The sequence below is a fragment of the Channa argus genome, chromosome 24 (genome assembly GCF_033026475.1).
Source record: "Channa argus isolate prfri chromosome 24, Channa argus male v1.0, whole genome shotgun sequence".
In the NCBI taxonomy this organism is placed as follows: domain Eukaryota; kingdom Metazoa; phylum Chordata; class Actinopteri; order Anabantiformes; family Channidae; genus Channa; species Channa argus.
This window is the reverse complement of record NC_090220.1, coordinates 1826854-1847740: the sequence shown is the minus strand read 5'-3', so window position 1 is coordinate 1847740 and position 20887 is coordinate 1826854. Positions and strand designations below refer to the sequence as shown.

The 20887-nt window shown below is 40.2% G+C and overlaps 1 protein-coding gene across 4 annotated transcripts in view; it reads left to right on the top strand.

Annotated features, from left to right (window-relative positions):
- The first annotated feature begins 484 nt into the window (after window positions 1-484).
- The window catches only part of cadm2a (cell adhesion molecule 2a), a 196998-nt gene continuing 176595 nt past the window's right edge, over window positions 485-20887 (top strand). For 2 of the 4 annotated variants that reach the window (XM_067494436.1, XM_067494437.1), the window contains exon 1: window positions 485-941. In XM_067494436.1, coding sequence (XP_067350537.1) covers window positions 881-941 — 61 coding nt within the window. In that variant the 5' untranslated portion in view covers window positions 485-880. The remainder of the gene's footprint in view (window positions 942-20887) is intronic. The other 2 variants (XM_067494438.1, XM_067494435.1) reach the window with 1 other exon arrangement.

Genomic DNA, 20887 nt, shown 5'->3' with positions numbered 1-20887 from the left:
GGTAACTTGCTGCCCCACTCTCTCCCACTGAGATTTCAGCTTTAATACTCTAACTCCTGTACTTATGATGCAAGAATTTATCTTTTTGATTTTAGTTTTCCAGAGAGGTATTTGTCCAAGTCAGTATTCCACAATGTATTTTCTGCACATATGTGTTTTTGGCTACGTATAAATATTTGTTTATGTTTTGCATAGTTTTAATTTTTCTGGGCAAACCAATAAATAAGGCTACTTTTGTGATATAGGAACCGATCCACAATTTCACTAACACTGTTAACTTTAAGAACTTGGAGGTGTTTTTTTTTATTTGATATAAATTAACAGATCGAAAGTCTAAGTACTTGATTAAACTACTATTTTTTGCAGTGTGCCTCACGCGCTAAACCCCCCGCCCTCCCCCCCCCCCCACGTCGCTTAGTCTCGGGTCTTCGTGATTGGCTCACCTTTCTTGTCCGTCAAAACTGTGTGGGCGGGACTCAAACAATCCACTCGTGTTCCCTGCACGGCGGACTGTGCGCCACAGCAGTATCAGGGCAGACAGTAGTGCAGCGGCGGCAGCTTCTACTCTGTCAGCGGAGGACGACTGCTCCCACTGCCCGAGGCTGAGTGCAGTTGTTCACAGTTCAGTAAACTGAGCCTGTACCGTACCGCTGGTGAATCCCTCAAAGTATTTAGCTTTTTAGCGGCGAGAGCATTTCCGTTTTCAGTGCCAACACAGTCTGCGGGTCTTGAAGTCGCTTGTCGTAACCCCCTTTCAGGGACGCACAAAAGACGCACTCCCAAGTCCACCTGGATAGCTGAAAAAGCAGCCTGGTCCGTTTCGAGGTCCAGTGGGGAGAAATTAAAGCGGAAGGCAAGAACAAGAGACACAGAAGACAGGATGAATCTCAACAGTCATTTGGTTTTCACCCTCTACACTATTTATGGGATTCTTTCGAAAGGTAAGCCTAAGATGAGTTGTGCTTACGTGCACGTGTGTGTGTGTGTGTGTGTGTGTATGCGCGCGCGTGCGTAACGGTGTGTGCATGTGCGCGTGTTACAGGCCAACAGCAGGACAAGGTGGTGAAGGGGCAGAACGCGCGGTCACACGCGGGTCCTGGCTGGAAGATGTCTCTCGCGGGGTTCGTGTCACAGTCATGTACATTCTCATGCAAGTGTGTACGTGCCATGAATGTGCGTGCGGTGTCTCTCAAATGTGTGTGACGTGAGGCAGCCAGAGGGGAGAGAGCCTGTCCTGTAATATTAAGGAGATTTTGCATGTTAACGTTCAGGAATGGGGAGACTCCTATGTTTGTAGTTGGATGCTCAGGATGCGACCCAAGCACGTCTGTGTCAAAGCCTACACGCTGGTGCGTCTCCTGCGTTTATGGTCTTGTGTTGTGCCGCTGGAAAGACACACCTCACCAAATTACCAACGCAGCAATTGGGTTTTAAATGCAGGACTTGGATGAGTCACAGAAACACTGGAAACGTTTTACGCACCGAGCAGTTTAATGCTGCTGAGTACAGCAGTAGACAGTAGAAGCTCACGCACATGTTAAGCGTTGCGATTCGGGTATATTTACACATTTTCTTTTGGGATTTTTGACCCATGTTTCTTGTGTGTGCGTGTGTGGTGCCCGTGGTTTGTGCGCGCAGTCAACTCCGGTTTATCCCGAGGTTGTAACAAGACTATTGTCCATAACCGAAAGGATTTGTAGGAAATGCAGTGCAGGTCTCATTGGAATGACAGGTTTCCCCATTAAATTCCCAGACGTTTGTTTATTTTCAGTTATTATAGCTGATCATATTAGGAAAAGTTTTCTGCTCAGGTTAATCCATATATTGCACATAATATAGATATGGCCCCAGTAATGCTGTCTTAACATTTTACATTAGAGGACGGCAAACAGTTTATCTGAATTAACTATATGTGAATAATACTCTAATCTGCACAGTTAGTAATAAATATAGGATAAACAACTGTGTGTGTATCAATAGAGAACTGGAGTGTAAACACAGTAGTAAGGTGACTTTGGGGGTCAAGGTCACAGTGAGTTGAGGGTGTTTCTTAAAATGGTTCCGACTGTACTAAAACAGCAGATAACAGTAAAATAACATTAAAATACTATTGCACTAATTGTAGGGATTCTTTATGCTTACGTTATTCATCTGAAGCATTTATTTTCTTGTTTAAATAACAACGGTAGATGATACATACGGTGCAGTTTGTCTGTTTAATGGTTTTGTGCAAGCATGAGATTTAATCTACCTCACCATCATGACAAATGTTGTATCAAATTCTACTGTTAGGATTAATGCTACACTTTACACAGAGACTTAAGCACTGTTTTTAACCATCTGGAATAATTACTCAGTCTGCGTAGTTCTGCTTTTAACAAATCTGATACAAAGCCACCTGAATACAGCCTGGTATTTCAATTTATGGAAGGCGATTAAAAGGGAACCCATCTTAATGATTTTGTGGACTGGTGCATTAATTCTGTGTATAACAATGCCAACGGGGGGATGATTTACACACAAAAAACACCTGTCTGTCTAACAGCAGGGCCACATATGCCACACTGAGTTTCAGTTGTGTGATGTAAAGTCCATTGTGTTCCTACTAAATCATATCAAGTTGCATTGGGAAACAAAATGTACTAACGTGAAAGACAAAAACCATAATCCTGGCCTAAAGTAAATGAGAAATCCTGAATGAGAGACGGTTTGTGTTCTATTCCCCTGGTCATTTGTTGTTGTCTCTTTGAAGTGTGTGTGTATCTGTGTGGGTGTGCATTTGAGATAGTGAGAACAGTCTTTCTTTAATAACCAAACATGATTAAGGCAATTTTTGAACTTAATGAATCAGTATGTAATGAGGTAGCTCAGGGTATCTGGTATATCTGGCAGCTCGCACCGCAACATTTATTGACGTTCCAGAGCCTTTCTCATCCTTTTTATTCTCATAAGGGCAGCACTCTCAATATGTGTGCGTGTGTGTGTGTGTGTGTGTGTGTGTGTGTGTATACACATGCATATATTCCTGCAAATATGGGCTCTGTTTGTAAAGCTTATGTTTGAAGAGGACATGAGCATGCCGGTAACAGCAGGGTTTATTCCACGTGTGGCTTTCCATCGCACACACTCACATCAGTCTCTTTCTCTCACTTCCTCTCTCTCCCTAACCCTGAAGAGGATAATGCTAGGCTGCTTGATTTCAACAGTCATCTCTCAGTGCAAGACCTATTATTGTATAGGTTCCACACAGCAGGCAGGTCAGCCTCCTCCTGAATGAAGTCTGTCTACCTGAAGCCATATCTGTGTGCTCTGTAAATGACAGCTGTTTCAGCCCCTCTGTCCTGGTGCCAGCTGGCATCAGAGATCCAGAGATGCTGAATCTCTGTCACTGACTAGACCTGCACAGTATATAGTGCGAATGTGAAGTGTTGTGATGAAGGTTGTTGTTTACCAACAGGCCGAGTTGTTAACATATTATCCAGTGTGTCTCATGTGCCCATGCCCGGGCCAGAGAAAACAGCCTGTTATGCAAATGGACCTCTTACGTAAGAGCTTGGGGTTGAGCGGCAGGCGAAGGGAGATAGAGGCAGAGAGCGACAGAGAAACAGGGAGATGTTCTAGAAAAGAGGAGTCGATGTAAGAGTAATGTGGGAGGAGAGGTGTGGAGGAGGAATGCGCAGGCTTCTCAACCAAAGTCTATGATATGTGCACTGGTGGTTGTTTGCTGTTTGGATGCCTGTTTATCTCAGCTGCTCTGTCTGTTTCCTGTCACTCTGCCTGCCTGGTAGTCGGTCTGTTTTGAACTCTGATCTTGCTAGCCTAAATACAAACCCCCCTGCTGAGGGGTGTGTTTATCCCCACAGTGAGTCTAAGCTGCTGAAGGCTGACCCTCCATCTCTCTGTACTTCCGTCCATTCCTCCCTCGCTTTATCCTCCCATCCTGGTGTGGAGCTTTGTATCACAGCAGCGTGGGAAAGCTTCTGATAACAAGCGGCCTGTGTGTGTGTGTGTGTGTATGTTTGCAGAGCCACTGATTACATGGGAGAAACAAGATGTTCTCTCTTTCTTGCTCACTTGCACTCTCTCCCACTTTTGTGTGTTAGCGGTGTATTCATTTTCATGGCTGTTCTTTGATGAGTAGAACATGTGAGGCGCTCTGTACCTTATACCAATGCCACGAAGCTTCAATGCCGAGAATTCTCAGGAGAGCATCACTGGCTCAATGTGCATCACACAGGCATGCAGGCACACACACATACACACAGCAGGCTGTACTGTGGGTTCATTGCTGCTCTGCCAAGGGATTTCCCGTGATCAAAGCCAGTCTTTTGTTAGTCCAGGTGTTAAAAAGTTAAAACAGAAAGGAGGAGGCGGCTGGAGGGAAACGTGGTGGGATTCGAAGCTTACAGTACAAGCTCTTCATGGCAGAGTAGAAATGTGCGTCTCCAGAATTGCTCCACAAACACTTAGAATGGTCCTTCTGTTTCAGCCAATTCTCGTCAGGACTGGTTTTACTTGGCAATGTACAGCTATTGCAAATTAAATATAGATGCTATTACAGGGTGTTAGTATTACAGACCTTTGGATAAGTTGAGACTGGAGATGGACATCAGTAAGTGTTGAGCTTAAGGCACATACGTTTGCAGATGGCAGCAGGAGATCCACAGGTGTCAACATAGCACCTAGGATGACAAGGCTTTTATGATCTAACAGAACAGGATACACCCACACTCAGTGACGCAGTGCACACTGCAGTGTCCACGAGATCAGCCCTTACTGTTTTACTACACTATGTAAGTGTAATGTTAGTTCTTTGAAAAGTGAAGATTTCAACTAATATCCCCTTCATTACATAAAACGTAGAAATACACCAGACACAACAACACCTTGAAAAACATCTGCCAAAAAGCTCAGTGTTTACGATCCTGTTATGTGCTCAATGCTGAATATCCCTGAAAGCTGCAGATTCAGTGGCGAGATCTAGTCTGTGGGGATGTCTGAACAGTGAGCCTCCTGAAAGCATGGCCTTACAATACGTATTCCAGCCGCTGAGGTTACATATATAACTTCTAGGTCTCTCTCACACACACACACACACACACACACACACACACACACACACCTGAGCTTTAAAGGAGTTATTCAGTTTACTGAATTCTGCAATATTACGCTTTACTGATCCTGGCAAGTCTCTCCTGCAACAAGCTGTTCTTCTAAAAGTGACATTTCTTTACAACTAAACTGCAAACACAGGAAATTTATTTGCAACTAATTTTCTGTTTGCAAAACAGAAAACAAAGGAAAAGTCACATATGTTAATTACTTTCCCTACAAAAATTGAATACAGTTGCAGTTTAGTTGTATTGCAACATTTTAGGAGACAGAGTTGCCTGAAAACTGAATAACTGGCTGTGTGATGGTACTATCACAGGTGGCTGTGTCACTCCACATTTCCAGCATACAAATAGAAATTCTATTATCTTGTCATGCTTGAATTCAACAACATGTCACATTTTAAGAATAGCTGTTTAATTCTTAGAAATAGTCTATTTTCTAACCAAATTAATAGGTTTTATCTAATAGAATCATGCACTAGGGAAGCTGTGAGCTATAGCAGCTTTCTGGTTACAAATATAGAACAATCATATTTTATCCCACAAATAAACAGCTTTGTAGAGAATCAATGTAATATACACGTAGATTTTTGTTTTTGCATTGACTGTGTGTCGTAACTCTTAGGGAAAGTGTAATTAAAACTAGCCCAAAGCAAAAAAATAGAGATCAAATGCAGCCTCCCATGGAGAACGTTGAGAATACAGGCCCTCCGGTGTATTTGGCTGCAGCAGCAGCAGAAGCGGACAGCGTGTTTACACCCTAAATAGACCTCCCAGTAGGTGAAAGAAGTATGCAAGCTCAGCTAACATATCAGCTGATAGGGCTTTTCTTCAAATCTAATACAACTGGTTGTGTGCAGGTCAGAATATTAACCAATGTGCATTAAAGATGTGAGGCTTATTTAATAAGAGACTCAAAGTCCCAAGTAAAAAACACTCAGATGTTTAAACTAATACACCCCTAAATTTAGGAAGTATACTGCAAATGACTAGCTCACTCTGCACCGTGAACCATCACACTGATTTAATACATCATTTTCATAAATAAACTTAAGGAATTGTGTTATTAGCACATTGCTCAAGTGTATCTGGTGCGTCTTGATCAACAAGCAAACTCTGGTTTTCTTTGTTTACAATAAGAGAAATTACATTCAATCCACCCATACAAATAAAACACAAGTGCATGTAATAGGAAAGACATAGACCTATTGTATTATTAAGTGTGGGCATGTGTGCGTGTGTATGTGCACACATGTGAATGTATATGTGATGTCTGTATTAGCATTGAATTCCAAAGGATTAGTTAGTGGCTAATCTACAGCTCCAGTCTTTGACAAGCCATGTGTCACTAAGCTCAAACACTCTGGAATAAAGAGACACAAACACAGTCACCTTTTGGATTAAAGCCCTCAATACAGAGGGTGTTGTAATCTTACATATAAACTGGGAAAAGGTAAAGTGCTTAAACTGAAGGGGGAAAAAAAGGGAAAATTAAAGAGAATCCAATTCCATTAACCCCCCCACCCCACCCCACCCACCCACACACACACACACACACACAAACACACACAGATACACACATCTACACCCATAGTGTACCTGCAAATAAGCAAACAAATGAAGTGCTTGATTTAACATCCACTTTCAGTTAAACCTAACATGCTTTGAGGTTCATGTATTGTCCCCTCTCTTAACAACTCTTAGTCTTGATAATGTTCTTTTTATGTCATGTGCCCTTTCATCTGACAGCTCCTTTTCATACAATTCCCTCCGGGACAGAGTCTGGAGACTTGGTAGTACATGTTACAGTAATCATTTTCTTCAACGGAGATAAAGATATGGACAGCCGTGACTCTCCCTCTCTCACTCTGCCTACTCCCTCAACTCTCCTGCACCAACTCTGATATTGTTTGGGGACTCTGTGTCTGTTCTTGACAGAAATGAATTCAGCCAAAGCAAAGTAGCCCCATATTGTGTACAGAGGCATTCTTACACACAGAGCCGTATTGAATGTGAACACCAAACACACACACACACACACGCACACAAATACACATGCACGTTTGTGCACACAAAAACCCAGCAGTGTAAAGAAGACAGAGCAATGAGAAAACAGCAGACAAATCTTTTGTTTTCACAGACTATATTTGCTATGATAATATGGACTAAAATGGGATGAAGCTTGGAAATTGTGACCTTTTTTTACTTTATTGCTGCTGTTTATGACCCATATTACTTTGTCCATATACGCACAGATTTTTTGTAGTCAAATCAGGGTTGATGGGGGGGAAATTCTCAGGGAATATGCCAAAAGAGTTGGAAATTGAGCAAAACCATAATAGGAAGGGTACAGCTTCTTTTTTTAGCCCTTTAGATTTGTAGTCTTCTCTCTCTTCCATTACAGTAAAGTCCAGTTAGTTCACTGACAGGAAGTGAACCCATATCGAGAGTAAATCCCACAGGTGCTCTTCCACTCGCTTTTCCAAATTACTGCTTATATCCCATGAAGTAACCCAGATAATGAGTTGTATCTCTCTTTAATGACTGTTCATTTTCACTCAATGGCTATTTCACACTTTGATTTCTCCTTGCTTCAAAGTGCATCTACTTTCACTATATCTAACCCAGATAATGGGTGCAAAAGTCCCCACATTTTGATAAACCAAAAAGTAAAACAAGTTTTATTTTTTTACATTTAATGCACATTCAGGCAGTGCAATTGTTCTTTCATCAGAAAATAATCGAAGTTAATTAATAATTAATTTATTAGGCATGCAATTGTTTGCACTGATGGAATTTATATTATTTTACTCTAACTTATTTAAGATGCTCCTTGGCCATGTCTGTTTTACTCTTTTGACATTTCAATTTATTTACTTATTTAGTTTTTGGCACAGTGGACCACAGGGTCAGTGTTTCGATCCCCGGTCGAAGTGTCTCTGGGCAAGACACTGTCATCCCCAGCAGTGCAGTGCCGGTCCAAGCCCAAAATTGGAATTGAGGAGGGTTGTGTCAGGACGGGCATCCGGTGTAAAAACTCCCAAATAACCATGCGGAAAATAAATACGGGGATGCAAACTTTTGCACCCAAATGTATGCATAAGATTCTCCACGTATACCTTTGATGTCAAGCAAAAACATTGATTTAGTGTTCAACTGCTTAACATGCATGTATTCAATAACAATATGGAATTATGGCATGATACTAATTGAAAAGCAGGATTTACTGGATCCACAAATACACATCTTGCACTAGCATTATGGTCTCAAAGGAAGCCTAGAAGTAGCTAAAGCTAATTGAAATATAATTCCCCAAAGACACATGTTCATGTTAATTGACTTTCTGTGTGAGCCTGTGTTTGTGTGTGTGTGTGTGTGTGTGTGTGTGTGTGTGTGTGTGTTTGTATTCATATTATTGCCAGAAGTCACTTTCTAGTCCCTTGTCTAATCATCAGCTAGAGGGTCCCCCCACATCTTAATTCGGTCTTTGAAAGCTATTAGACACTCTTTTGCACGAGCACATAAACACATCTAATGTAGTGAAATTATGCAGTTAGAATCTGCTGATGTTGTCTTAAACTCAAATTGAACCAGTCCTTCTACTGAGGTTAATGCACACCATAAATCAAAGCAGTCTTCACCACGGTTTTGTTTTGGTTCTTATTTTTCAGGCAAGTAGTAATGTACAGAACAATAAGGGTTTAGATGGGAGCAAATAGAGGACTGTGTGAAGGGGCTTCTGTGTGAAACTAGAAAGAACACGCATTATATGTAACTGCTGTAATTAAATGATTACTTTCGAGAACTACCGGTGTGAAATTTCACCAGCCGATAAGGTTTCACACCACGGACTCATGCACCTGTGCACATGCGTGCATGCACTCACTCACTCACTCACACACACACACACACACACACACTCAAACACACACACACACACACAATGAATATTTTACCATCCTTTGTTGGGCTTCGTTGCTGCACTGAGTATACTTCCTTGTTAATGTAAATGCAGGCATTCAACTATACTTGATTTATATAATACAGTATGTATATATAAACTCAAATATTTCTTTGTGTGTGCATCTGTGTCTTTGTGCTTCTACTATCATACTAAATAATGGTTTCCCTTCAGCTGCCATTATTGTCATAGATATTTTTATACCGCCATGGATCCTTTGTCTGAATGTTCCAAAATCCTATATTGGTTTTAAGTTTGGAGTCTGGCCACACTCTATGTGGAGATTGCTCCGGGCCTGTTGTAGAGGGGAGGGAAGATGGAGTCAAGTGAGACAATTTATAACGGTTAAAAACCAAATGAACTGAGACCCTTGGCTTGGGTGAGCGAGCGGCAGCATTCATAATGCGCCTTAGGGATTTCTTCTCCACATGCATTTTGCTGTGCACAATGCATGTGTGTGTATGTGTCTGTGTGTGCGCACGCGCACCAACTAGCAAACGCATAGCACAGAGAAACGCACAGCCCTCTACACCATCTGTCTCTGTTTGCCACATTGCAAATCCATTATATGCTTCACGACATTATTCCCCCACCCTAAGTGGCACACACCCCTAAGCTTACTTCCACTATGCTACTCAGTAGAACAGTGACAATTTGCTACCGTGTACACATCTTTGTTAAAGATGCTGTGGCATGTTTCCAGCTGGATTTTAATACATATTTTCATGCTCCATTTGAATTTTTTGTAAGTTGGTGTTTAGCATTGATACTTTGAGATTTTACAAGCCTATTTGCTCGTTCCTGCAGATTCAAGTGGGAATTTGTGTAATAATTTCAACTGGTCCCTGTTGAACTCACGCTGGACTTTAATAATTCTACCTCCTCCAGAATTATTAATTTCTGCATTTTGGCAGACAGATTTAACACATGCACATTGCATGAATCTGACTAAGGCTTGGCTCAGTAGTTTTATAGCTAACTCATCTCCACTTCTAATCAAAAAGCTTCCCCAGTCCTGAGCCTCCCGCTGAGGAAACAAAGAAGTTATTATGTTTTTAAATGGTCTCCAATTACGGATAATTTCACTGCCTATCTTAAAGCTATTTGCTTTTCTCTCGCTTTGCTCTGGTTGGGTAGAGCAAGCATTGTGCTTTGCAAAACAACGAGCAGACAAACTAGACATACAGCACATTCTTTTAGAAAGCAGAAAGGTCTCCTGTCTTCGCTCTGCCTCTCTGTCTCTTCTCATCTCTTATCATTAGAAAAGGGAAACACAGTTAACTCAATTCGTCCTTTATCTTCCTCATTAGTGTTTGTCTCACAGTGCACTCAATCACTCAGTCCATCATTCTCCTGTACCCACAAGTCAAAAGCTTCCACTGGCTGAAATGAATCTACACTCTCTTGTAGTTAGAATCCAGACTCATTAGTGACTAAAATTGTGCACTCGTGTGCTTAAGATAAACATTTTGAATCCATGATGTGGAGCTTTGAAGCACCGCGTATGTTCTTTGAAACAATGTACAGTAACTGATAGTTGGAAGCCTACAGTAACATTTGTGTGCTACATACCATTTGTCAGAGCCTCGCTGCTGTGGCATTTTCTTGCGTAAAACCTGGGATGAGAACTTTTGAAGGGTTGGACTTCACTTGTAACCTGGACTGTATGTTCTGGCTTTTGGCAGCAGTCGTTTATCTTTTTGATTGAATGGCATTTGAATAATAACAGCTTTTCTTCAGTAAGGACCGAGTCAACATAATTGTTTTAGAGAATTGTTATTGCTCCTGGCCATTTCGTATCCAGGAGAAGAGGAATAGAAAGACAATCTTGGCAGACACTGGCCTACTCTAAATGTTGAATACAAAGGTCGAACAATTAAAATAATGAATCACAACTAAAAGTCTTTGGTTTCAAAAACCAGCTTTTTGTGTTGCTATTAAAGCTATTTATACCGCTGAATTAAGTAACTGGCGTTTTTAAAAGTTTTGCATCAGTATACGTTTTTTTCCTCACTAGCTTCCTTTTCAAATTCATGTTATGCCGACAATTGGCGACCAGTTTGCCAACATGCTAATGCTACTTTATGTGTAGCCAGTTCAAATGGACCAGCTAATGCTAATCTCTGCTAATCCTGTGAGAAGCACCCTCAGAGCAACATTATCATGCTACTCTGTGCCTGAGATGGATAGTGGAGGACAAGGCAAAAGAAAATGGAAAAATGGAGACTTTGGCATAGCAAATATTAAATCACGATGGCTGACGCGCAAATCCTCACACCAGTGGTCAGCTTCCGACACCCGCTTCTCTGCATTCACATGAGCCCATAGAGACACACACACGCGTATGCACACAAACACACACACATACAGAGCAGCCAACATGAGCTATTACTGAAGTGATGGACCCAAAATCTCCAAGCATGGCCGTCATAATGAGACAGTGTTAACCACAGTTGCACTGAGCTGGTAAATTGTAGCCTTCTCTCCAGGACTAAGCACTGATCCTAAGCCCTTGTCGTAATGCACTGGTCACCCTAATCCTAACCTTATTAAAAGTGAGCCTTTAACCAAAAAGAAGCCATATCTTCAGGCTGTAGTGCAGTAGATCCTCAATGCAGCTGATCCTAGTGTAGCTTGTTTGAGAAGGGGTGACCTTCACATTCCTTAATCCCGGAGCCACCTTTTACTCAAATGAGCATAATGATCGAAGAGCTGCTAAAAGGCCACTAAAGGGTTACATTTAATATCATGTCTATATCTGAGGTTTTCTGTTGGACCTGGACCATTTCAGTATTCATGCACTATTACAGTGGGATATAATATTGCTTCACATCATATGGTGCTGCAGGATTTAATCTAATCACGCTGTCAGTCTGTGTGATTACATAACTGCAAAGGGCCATCATTTAATAAATAAATATTTAAGTGTGAGCATGTGACAACCTATTCTCAGTTTGAGTGCAGTTTACTAATATCAACCCTAATAAAGAGATGACCAGTCAGTGTGTGTTTAGACAGTGGAGTGTGTGGCATGTGTGGTCGCATGATTTTCTCGTGTGCAGAGCAGTGTTGCCAACTTAGCAACAGTGGAGCGAGATTTAGCTGCTCTTTAAAGCCCTTGAGCAATATATTTAAAAAAAAAAAATCCACAAATCTAGCGATTTTATTTTTGGGCAGACTTTGGCTACTTTTCTTAAAGAAAGTCGTTAAACTCTGAATAATTTCTCTTTGACTGTTTGTTGAGTGGGTGAGGCAGGGGAGCAGCACGTTCAGTTGACCAATTAGCACTCAGAAAAAAGTATGAATGAGCTGTATGTGATCCGAAAAAACTAATCCCCTATGCACGGTTAACTACCACTACTTTGTTTTTGGAAATTAAATCTAACATGACTATTTAGGTTGAATTATTTTTTTCAAAACACAGTTTAGTAGCGTGAGTGTTTGGATTTACTTAGGTCTGTACAACAGTCTACATGAGATACATCTGAGATTAGATGTAGATTTATTGTAGTTTTTTAAAACATTGTACACATTTTGTTTTTGTTTTTTTTATGCTAGTTTGTTTCTATGACTGTGTTGATAACTGAAATTGTGGAAATGTGTATTTATCTGTGCATTTTCCTTTACAACCATGCAAGTGGACTTGAAATACCATTTGTTTATCATATATTTGTTTATGAAATATTGTCCACATTAATTGCAATATGGCTTTTTCACGATATTGGGAAGCCATAATATCATATGACACAAGGCAACAACTGATAATAAAATTATTAAAAATTAAGAAATTGAAATCATAAACTTATAAGCTTCTAAATACAATGTGATGATCATAATCTCATGAACACTTTGTTTTATCATGGTGTTGGATTTCTTCACAGAATATAAGACATAAAAATAACAGATACAATAACAATACAAAAACAATAACATAGACCGTAAAGTGCAGTTCATCATCATTCATTAGAAAGACTGAAGCAAGACACTATAACTCAAATTATTATTTGCTAATGTGTTTCAGATGAGATCTTTTAATCTGTGTTCCAAACAGAAATGTTCTATAAGATGCTAGCTTGCTTTCATCCCTTTCCAGCTTGATTAGCAAAATTAATAGCATAATCTGACATCTCAGCAGTTCCCTTCATATCCACTGGGTGATTGTCATTCAAAGGAGTCCACCTTCGATAGAAGCGATAACAAGAAAGCAAAAGATAGGAGGAAAAGGCTGACAAAGACAGCAGAAAATGCACCAGGGGAAGGTGATGGGTTGTTTTGAGATATTATGCGAGTATATACCTGTACCTGTGGCTTGACTGGGATCCTGAGTGTCACATTACTAACCACTGCTGTGCCAGTGCTCTCTTAAAGCCTCACTGTGATAAGATGAAATGAGACAGGAATGGCAGTAACACACACACACACAAACATGTTTGTGTGTGTGTGTGTGTATGTCATAAATGGGTTGAGGGTGAAGGGAATGAGAGAATTAGAGGGATGTGGGGGGTAACAGGATGGATGGGGGAGAATAGAGGAATTCCTGTACCACATCTGCTCCTCCACCATGTACAGACAGGAATTTGGAACAGAGACAGATTAACCCAGAGAATTTGAAAAAGGAAAAAAAAAGAAAGACAGTGCAACGGGAAAAAAATAACAGAACCAAGAAAGTAACAGCAGCCATGCATGACAAAGTCAGGAAATTAACCTTCCTGTGAACATTTTTTTCTAGATCATTATGGTTGATGCATAATAGTACACATATAAAGCATAGCATATAAAAGGCTTTGATTCCAGCCTCTTTCTTTCCCATTTCTTTTTTACTGGATTGGCTTCCGGATAGAAATGCAAATGCCCCCTGTCAAAAAATACTGTCTTTATCTACATTTCTTCAGTGTGAAAAGGAAGCTGGGTTTTCATCCCTACGTGCCTTCCACTTTTTCGCTTCATGTTTGTCTATCTTTCTCTTTACGTGTCTCCCTCCCCTCCTCCACTCTCTCACTCCTTCCTATCTGGATGTTTCATTTCTCTTACCCCCTACACCTCACTCTCCGGCATCACCCAGGGCTTTCATCTTGGCAGGGTGCTTCCTTTATGAGAATACTCCAATTGGCAGACAAGCGCCCTTGTCAGACACCATTCATCGCACTTGCATAGATATGAAAAGTGTTTTAACAAGCACCACTGAGTTTTGTGGTGCAGCGGAAACTGCATACCAATGGCAATGCAGATATTGTGACCAAATTAAAGAGGAAGTGAAGTTTGGAGATGGTTATGTTGACGTCCTTGTCAGACATTAAAGTTTCATTGCAGCAGCCCCAAGGTAGCGAGTGAGCAAAGCTTGCATTTCTTTACTGATATCCATAGAGAGTTTGGACTAAGAAACACAGCAATGAAATGCACTGAACCCGAGCTGCATTATATTTTCTGAATTTGAATTTCTTGCACTTAATTCAGTGAAATATATGGTATCTCTGCCTAATCTTGGCTGTCACAACAATAACTTGCATTTGGCTTTCAGATACTGAAATGCATTAAGTAATATATATTTTAACACTATTTACAATATATATATTTTCCATCTCTTTATCTGGAGAGTGATTCTGTTCTGCTCTGTAAACCACTGCAGGAGAGCAGTCAGCACAAGCATTCATTCATCAGATGAATGGCTGTAAGTTAGTTAGTTGATGATGTACCCATGTGAATTAAGAATCTGCCCTGAGGTCATATCAGCAGGGTTTGGGCTGTTCTTATAGATGCATGACTACAGCAGGCATTGTTCTGTAGCTGTTGGAGTCAGAATAAGATGCTGAAACAGGTGTTTGGCCCGAGAGAAAAAAAACCAAGGAAGGAAAGTACATCCAAAACAAATTACAGGGATAAATGACTGTAAAAACACTCATATTCTCTCTTTTAGCAGTATTTTGCATTTGCACCAAATAAAAAGTGTAAAACAGTGGATGTAACAGAATGCCTTTGTAAGTTATGCAAAGCTAGCACAGTAGGGGGTGACATGGTGGTGAAATCTTCCTCCCAGCTTGCCCAGTCAAATTGTACTTCCACCTGGTCCTTTTTGTTTTGTTGTTAAAAATCCTGATAATGTCCCCTTTGTTCTGGTTTCCAAGTAAATGCTTGAAGCATTGAATTTGAACAAATCTGCAATTCAAGAAACCTGCTTTTCAACTTGATAATGTCCTCTGTAAATATGTTGATCTAGCTCCTGTAACCAAGGCCTGCATACAGTACTATCTAACTCATTTTCGTTTGAATAAGCGGTATGTTTAGCAAATAATCCTCCCACATTCATGTCACAGTAATCTCACTGTGCCTTGATACCAACATGAATCATTTAATACTGAACAGTTTTTATTGCACCTTATCTCACACTTTTGAGCAGCCATGTTCCTTGCAAGTCTTTAAAATATCAATTAGGCACAATTAAGGCAAAAAAAACGCTTGATAAGTAAAAAGGTCCGTCATAGCATCATTGTTGCATGGTTCTTTTTTGTCTGTCTGTCCTGGTCAAAACATGTAAATGCAACTCTTAATCAACTGCAGTCAACCTACAGCAGAGAAACACAGTGGCTCAAAAAGAGGTGATGTCATCATAACTGAGTGTTGTACATCAGCCGGACGGTGATCTAAGCTGCAAGGATACTGTCTCTGAAAATATATAAAGTGCCTGCTTTATAGAGCATGACATATGATTTCCTCTCTTCAGAACTATACGTACAGTGCTCTGTTTCCACCAGAATGCATCCCGGCTGTTCTGATGAAACTGTTACACTATCCAGCTACATTCTTTTTGTTTCATTCCCTGTGTCCTTTACACTCTGTCTCTCTCTCTGTCTATCTCTAAATGAAGTGAGGCTTCAGATTTATCTCAGTGCAAGGGTAAATCAGCTGCACAAAGGTTATGTGCATTCAGATGACAGCTATATGCAGCATCTGTCAGTGGGCTATGATCATTTATGATCTAAGCATTTCTGTGTCTTTTCCTGTATAATGTAATACATTCCTCTAATCCAGTCAAGACCATGAGCTCCAATCATCATTGAAGATCACAAGACACAAATGCAAAGAGATGGAAATAGTTTTAATGTTTTCTGTTCCAGCTGTGTGGAACAATTTGCAAAGGGGAATGAATTTTCAGAACATGTATCCCAAACTCAACTCACAGCTATTTTAATTTCAATGTCTAATTGTCTGTTTAGCTCCTAATGCTGACAGTTGTTTTGTAATTGTCTTTGTTTTTAGCTTAATTGAACCAGATTTACTGGTCTATATGCTGTGTATACAAAGGTGCTGATGGTGGAAAAATACACTTGAATGAAGCCTGTTGATCTGTGGTTGGAGGGTTAATGGACACCACATGGAAATTGTGTCTTACAGTGAATGCAAGTAGTAGTGATGGTTTGGGTGAGTAACTGCAGCATGTTACGTCTGGATACAACAGCAAGATGAGTGGTCAAGAGCAGGCATGGAGACAGCTAATTGGTTGAATTGGAACACCAAAAGGCAGCTGACAGTAAAATCAATGAAAAGATTGTTTGTGATTAAACTTGCACTGACCTCCTTTCCTGTTCTGTAATAAAAGTCTATGCATAGATAAATATTCTATGCTTAAGCTTGTATTAAATTCAAGTAAAATACCTTGGTAATTTAAAAGACCACAAACTGTGCTTATCTAGCCCAATAATGTTCAACTTCAGGCTCACCATTTCCTCTTATTGTAAGCAGTAATACTGCTCCCAGTTAGAAAATTGAATCTGTTTAATGTAGAGGAGCAAAGCAAACAAACAAAAATATAATTAGGGCTGGACACACTATTATTCTCTTATAATTTTAAAAATGAAAATTGAGTATCATACAACCTTAATTAGCTTCATCAGGCAAATAAAGGTTTTTTTCGTACCAAAATCTCCACTAACATTGTTAAATTCCAAGCTTGTGGTGGTACGAACTGAATTCACTACTACCCTTTATCATGGTTAGCATCCTTGATATTATTGTGAAAATAAACTATTTAATAAAACAGAAAACTGTCATGATGTTTATGCCTAATGTTTTAAACTACAAAAAAGTGGGGCCTTTCAACTCTCCAACAATACATGCTTGTGTTTAAAAACACAATATAATCACTCGAGTGAACAATTTATTTAGTCATTATTTTAAGACTTTAATAAATGTTTATCAGGTTCGGACAGTACAAACTAGTATTCATAACTTCAAAATATAAAACTCAGATATGTATGTTATGTTAATAAAAATATATTGGTTGACTCAATAGAATTGGTGTATGGTTTAGAGTGGGCTGCAAGGGGGTGAAGTGGTTAGTGCTGCTGCCTCACAGCTACAAGGGCCCCGGAGTAAACACCCATCCGGTTTTCATCCACAGTCCAAAGTCATGTATGTTAAGTTAATTAGAGACTCTAATTTGCCCCTAGGTGTGAGTTGGAGTGTTAATGGTCTGTCTGTATACTCTAGTCTTTCTGTGTTGTCCCTGAGATCGACTGGAGATCTGTCCTGGGTGGACCCTACCTTTCGGCCAATGACAGCTGGGATAGGCTGTAGCTCCCTGTGGCACTGAACAGAATAAGCAGTTAAGATAAAGCATGGATGGGTGGTCTATATAGACTGGACTTGTGAGTAAGACAAAATACCCACATTTTATATGTGTGTGTGTGTGTATATAATATATCCTTTTTATAGGACCAAATTTGTTTTTGCTAGGAGTAAAATTGAAGGGGTTTTGCAGAAAAAGCAAGCAAAAGATGATTTTGTCTTCCTTTTTTAAACTTTCACACCACACTGTAAGGACAACCTAATTGTGGAAAGCACAGAACACAAAACGACCCAACTCTCAACTCTGTTAATCTGTTAATGGATTTTAACAAAGCTTGGTCACAACTTCTGTGCAGTTTACATCCATGCTGCTTCTAATTACTGTAAATTTGTAAGATGTGCTAACAAGAACAATAGTTGTTGAGGTGGCCATAAAAGAGGTCTCACTATTTTCCACTTTCAGTTGTACGTACTAGGATGAAAATGATACCATTAATTTAACACATTGGCACTTAGCAGGCTATTCTGTGCCTCATTGGACTCCATGCCACATGTGACGCAGACACATTTAACATAATGAGACTGCATAAAACTTTCACGGCAGAAAATTATGTGCGTATTGCTACTGAACTGCAAGAAGGCACACATCCCTCTGACAATGCCTATGTGTGTATGTGTCTCAGTTTTTTTGCTCTGTGTCCTGCAGTGGTAACATGACTTGTTTACAGTGTCTGTAGTGTCAAGGAAATGAAATCACATTTCCCATCAGTCAGTGGGCTAATTGAGGCTAGCTCTTCCATTAGTTGTCTGCTCACATCTTCTTTGTGGGGAGCCAGACTGATCAATGCTCAGCCAGAGCTGGATGCTTGGGTGTGTGCACGTGCACATGCACATGTTTAGCATGGGCTTTGCAGGTGTAATAATTTTGCATCACTCACTTTGTTTGATACTGAAAATACAGTCTTTTTTTTTTAACTCCATTTTTATGTGCACATGTTTTGCATGCAATCCAAGCTGAACAATACTGTAACTGCTGCATCAGGCTCAGAGAGAAAGTGATACAATCAAGTATAATACTTTTATCTGCACTGAATGTACAGTATGAATTACACAGGGAAAGAATTGAGCTTCTATTCTTCCATCTTTTGTGGTTCAACGAGGAATCTGGCTATTCCCACAGTCTTGGCAAATCCTGCCTTTCCAAATCCTTTTCTCAGTAATTCTGTTGTCCAGCCAACGGTGAGTGAAAGCACAGAAGTGCATTATGGGCCGGTCATGCATGAGTAACGAGGGGGCCCTCTGAATCTCTGTGCATTTTCCCTACTTTTCTGCCCCATAGAAACCTAGTTATTATGCAGTGGCCCTCTGCTCTTTAGTTATCGCACATGCACACACACTTACTCCCACACGTGAGCGTATGCACAAAAAAACACACACCTCAGCATTCATTACAAACTCGCTTCTGCAGTTCACTGTAATGAATACACCCACACCAACCTTCAGTACCTTGCCCCTTACCCAACCCTCCTTCAATTTCTACACATAATCTTTCTGTAGCAGTGAGGCATTAACAGTAAAACTCGGTGAGTTTGATTTCATTTGGGAACAGGTTTTCGTGCACCTCTTTCACTGTGAACAAACCAAGCCAACACAAACCTGACTCTAGTAAAAATAAAATTCTGGCTATTTTCCACACACAAGAAAGAGATAATTTTGCCATTGGATGAGGCAGCAGTTTGGTTTCAGTATTGTGAGGATTATACTGATACATTAGTCCAATCTGTGTTGATCTAGCAAAGCAGGAGATGAACAGCCCATATGTCAGATTGTCATTTGGTTTGGTTTGGGTTTGTATCATGTTTGATTTGGTCCAGTGTGTTTTGGCAAAGCTTTCAAAAGCTGTACCATGTTTAGTTTGCAATACATTGTACACATTACAGACAACGGGGACTTGATTCAGACACACACATAAAGTTTTTATAACTCTGAATTAAGCCTACTTTTATTTTTAATAGCATTTCTACATCCATTCCACAAGAGCTACTGTAGATATGGTAAAAAGTTTGTATTTCACTGATAAAAAATCTATTTAATTTTAGTGTTAATATTTCACAAACCATCAGACATTGTCACAAAAGTAAATAAAACAAAAGCCCTGTCAAGCCATAGCTGTGAGATGGGCATTTGGAAGGTTTAACTACAGTGCTGTTTTTATTAAGTGTCTTTGTCTATATGGGTGCAGAATACTTTCTCTATTTATTCATTGTTTTTCATTCTGTTGGCAACAACAGAAAACTGATTTTGTTCAAAGCCATTTCTACTTACTGCCTGTCTTCCTTCCTACTTTGCCCATCATCTTACTAACAGTGACACGATGCAGACATGCACTGCTGTCATAAGAGATTACGTTGGCAAGAATGAAAGCTGTACAACGGGAGGCCACATGTTAGAGGGACCTGGCTTTACCATTGTTTATGTTGCTCACTGGTTCTGCAGCTGCATGCCATGTGATTGGTGCTTACATACAAGTACATCATTGCAGTTGTGAGATTCCAAGAAGACACACACACACACACACACACACACACACACACACACACACACACACACACACACACACACACACACACACACACACACACACACACACACACACATGCATACACAAGACACTCCTGATGTCTTTCTTTTTTCAGTCCATGTCAGTTTGTCTCAGTCACAAGCAGGACAGATGTAATCAGCGTGGCTCTCTCTCTCTCTTATACTCTTATACAACCCCCCCCCCCTCCAGACATACACACACACACACAGACACACACACACCTTTAGCCAAGGTCAGGTGGAACTCATTCAGCATGCTGAGGTGTATTTGCTGATGTTGCGTCGCTATCTTCCCGTTCTCCCTGCTCTCACAGTTTGTTTTCTTTGTGAGATTTTGTGCATGTGTGTGTGTGTGTGTGTGTGTGTGTAGGCACTCAGACATGGTGTTTTTTCTCCTGGCTATAGGCACAGTTGTGGTTTGGAGGCTGGTATTGTTTGGTTTTCTTTTAGTCACGTTCTATTTTTGTTGTACCTCAAATGCAGCGTAACTACAGCACTATAGTGCAAAGTAACAGAATGACAGCACAGAGGATTTGTGTTATACATGTGTTTCTATTTGTTCATATGTCTGTGAAAGCCAGCTCCTGCACAAAATATGTAAATAAATGATTCAGTAGATGTGGAAATTGCTAATGTATGATTAAATGAT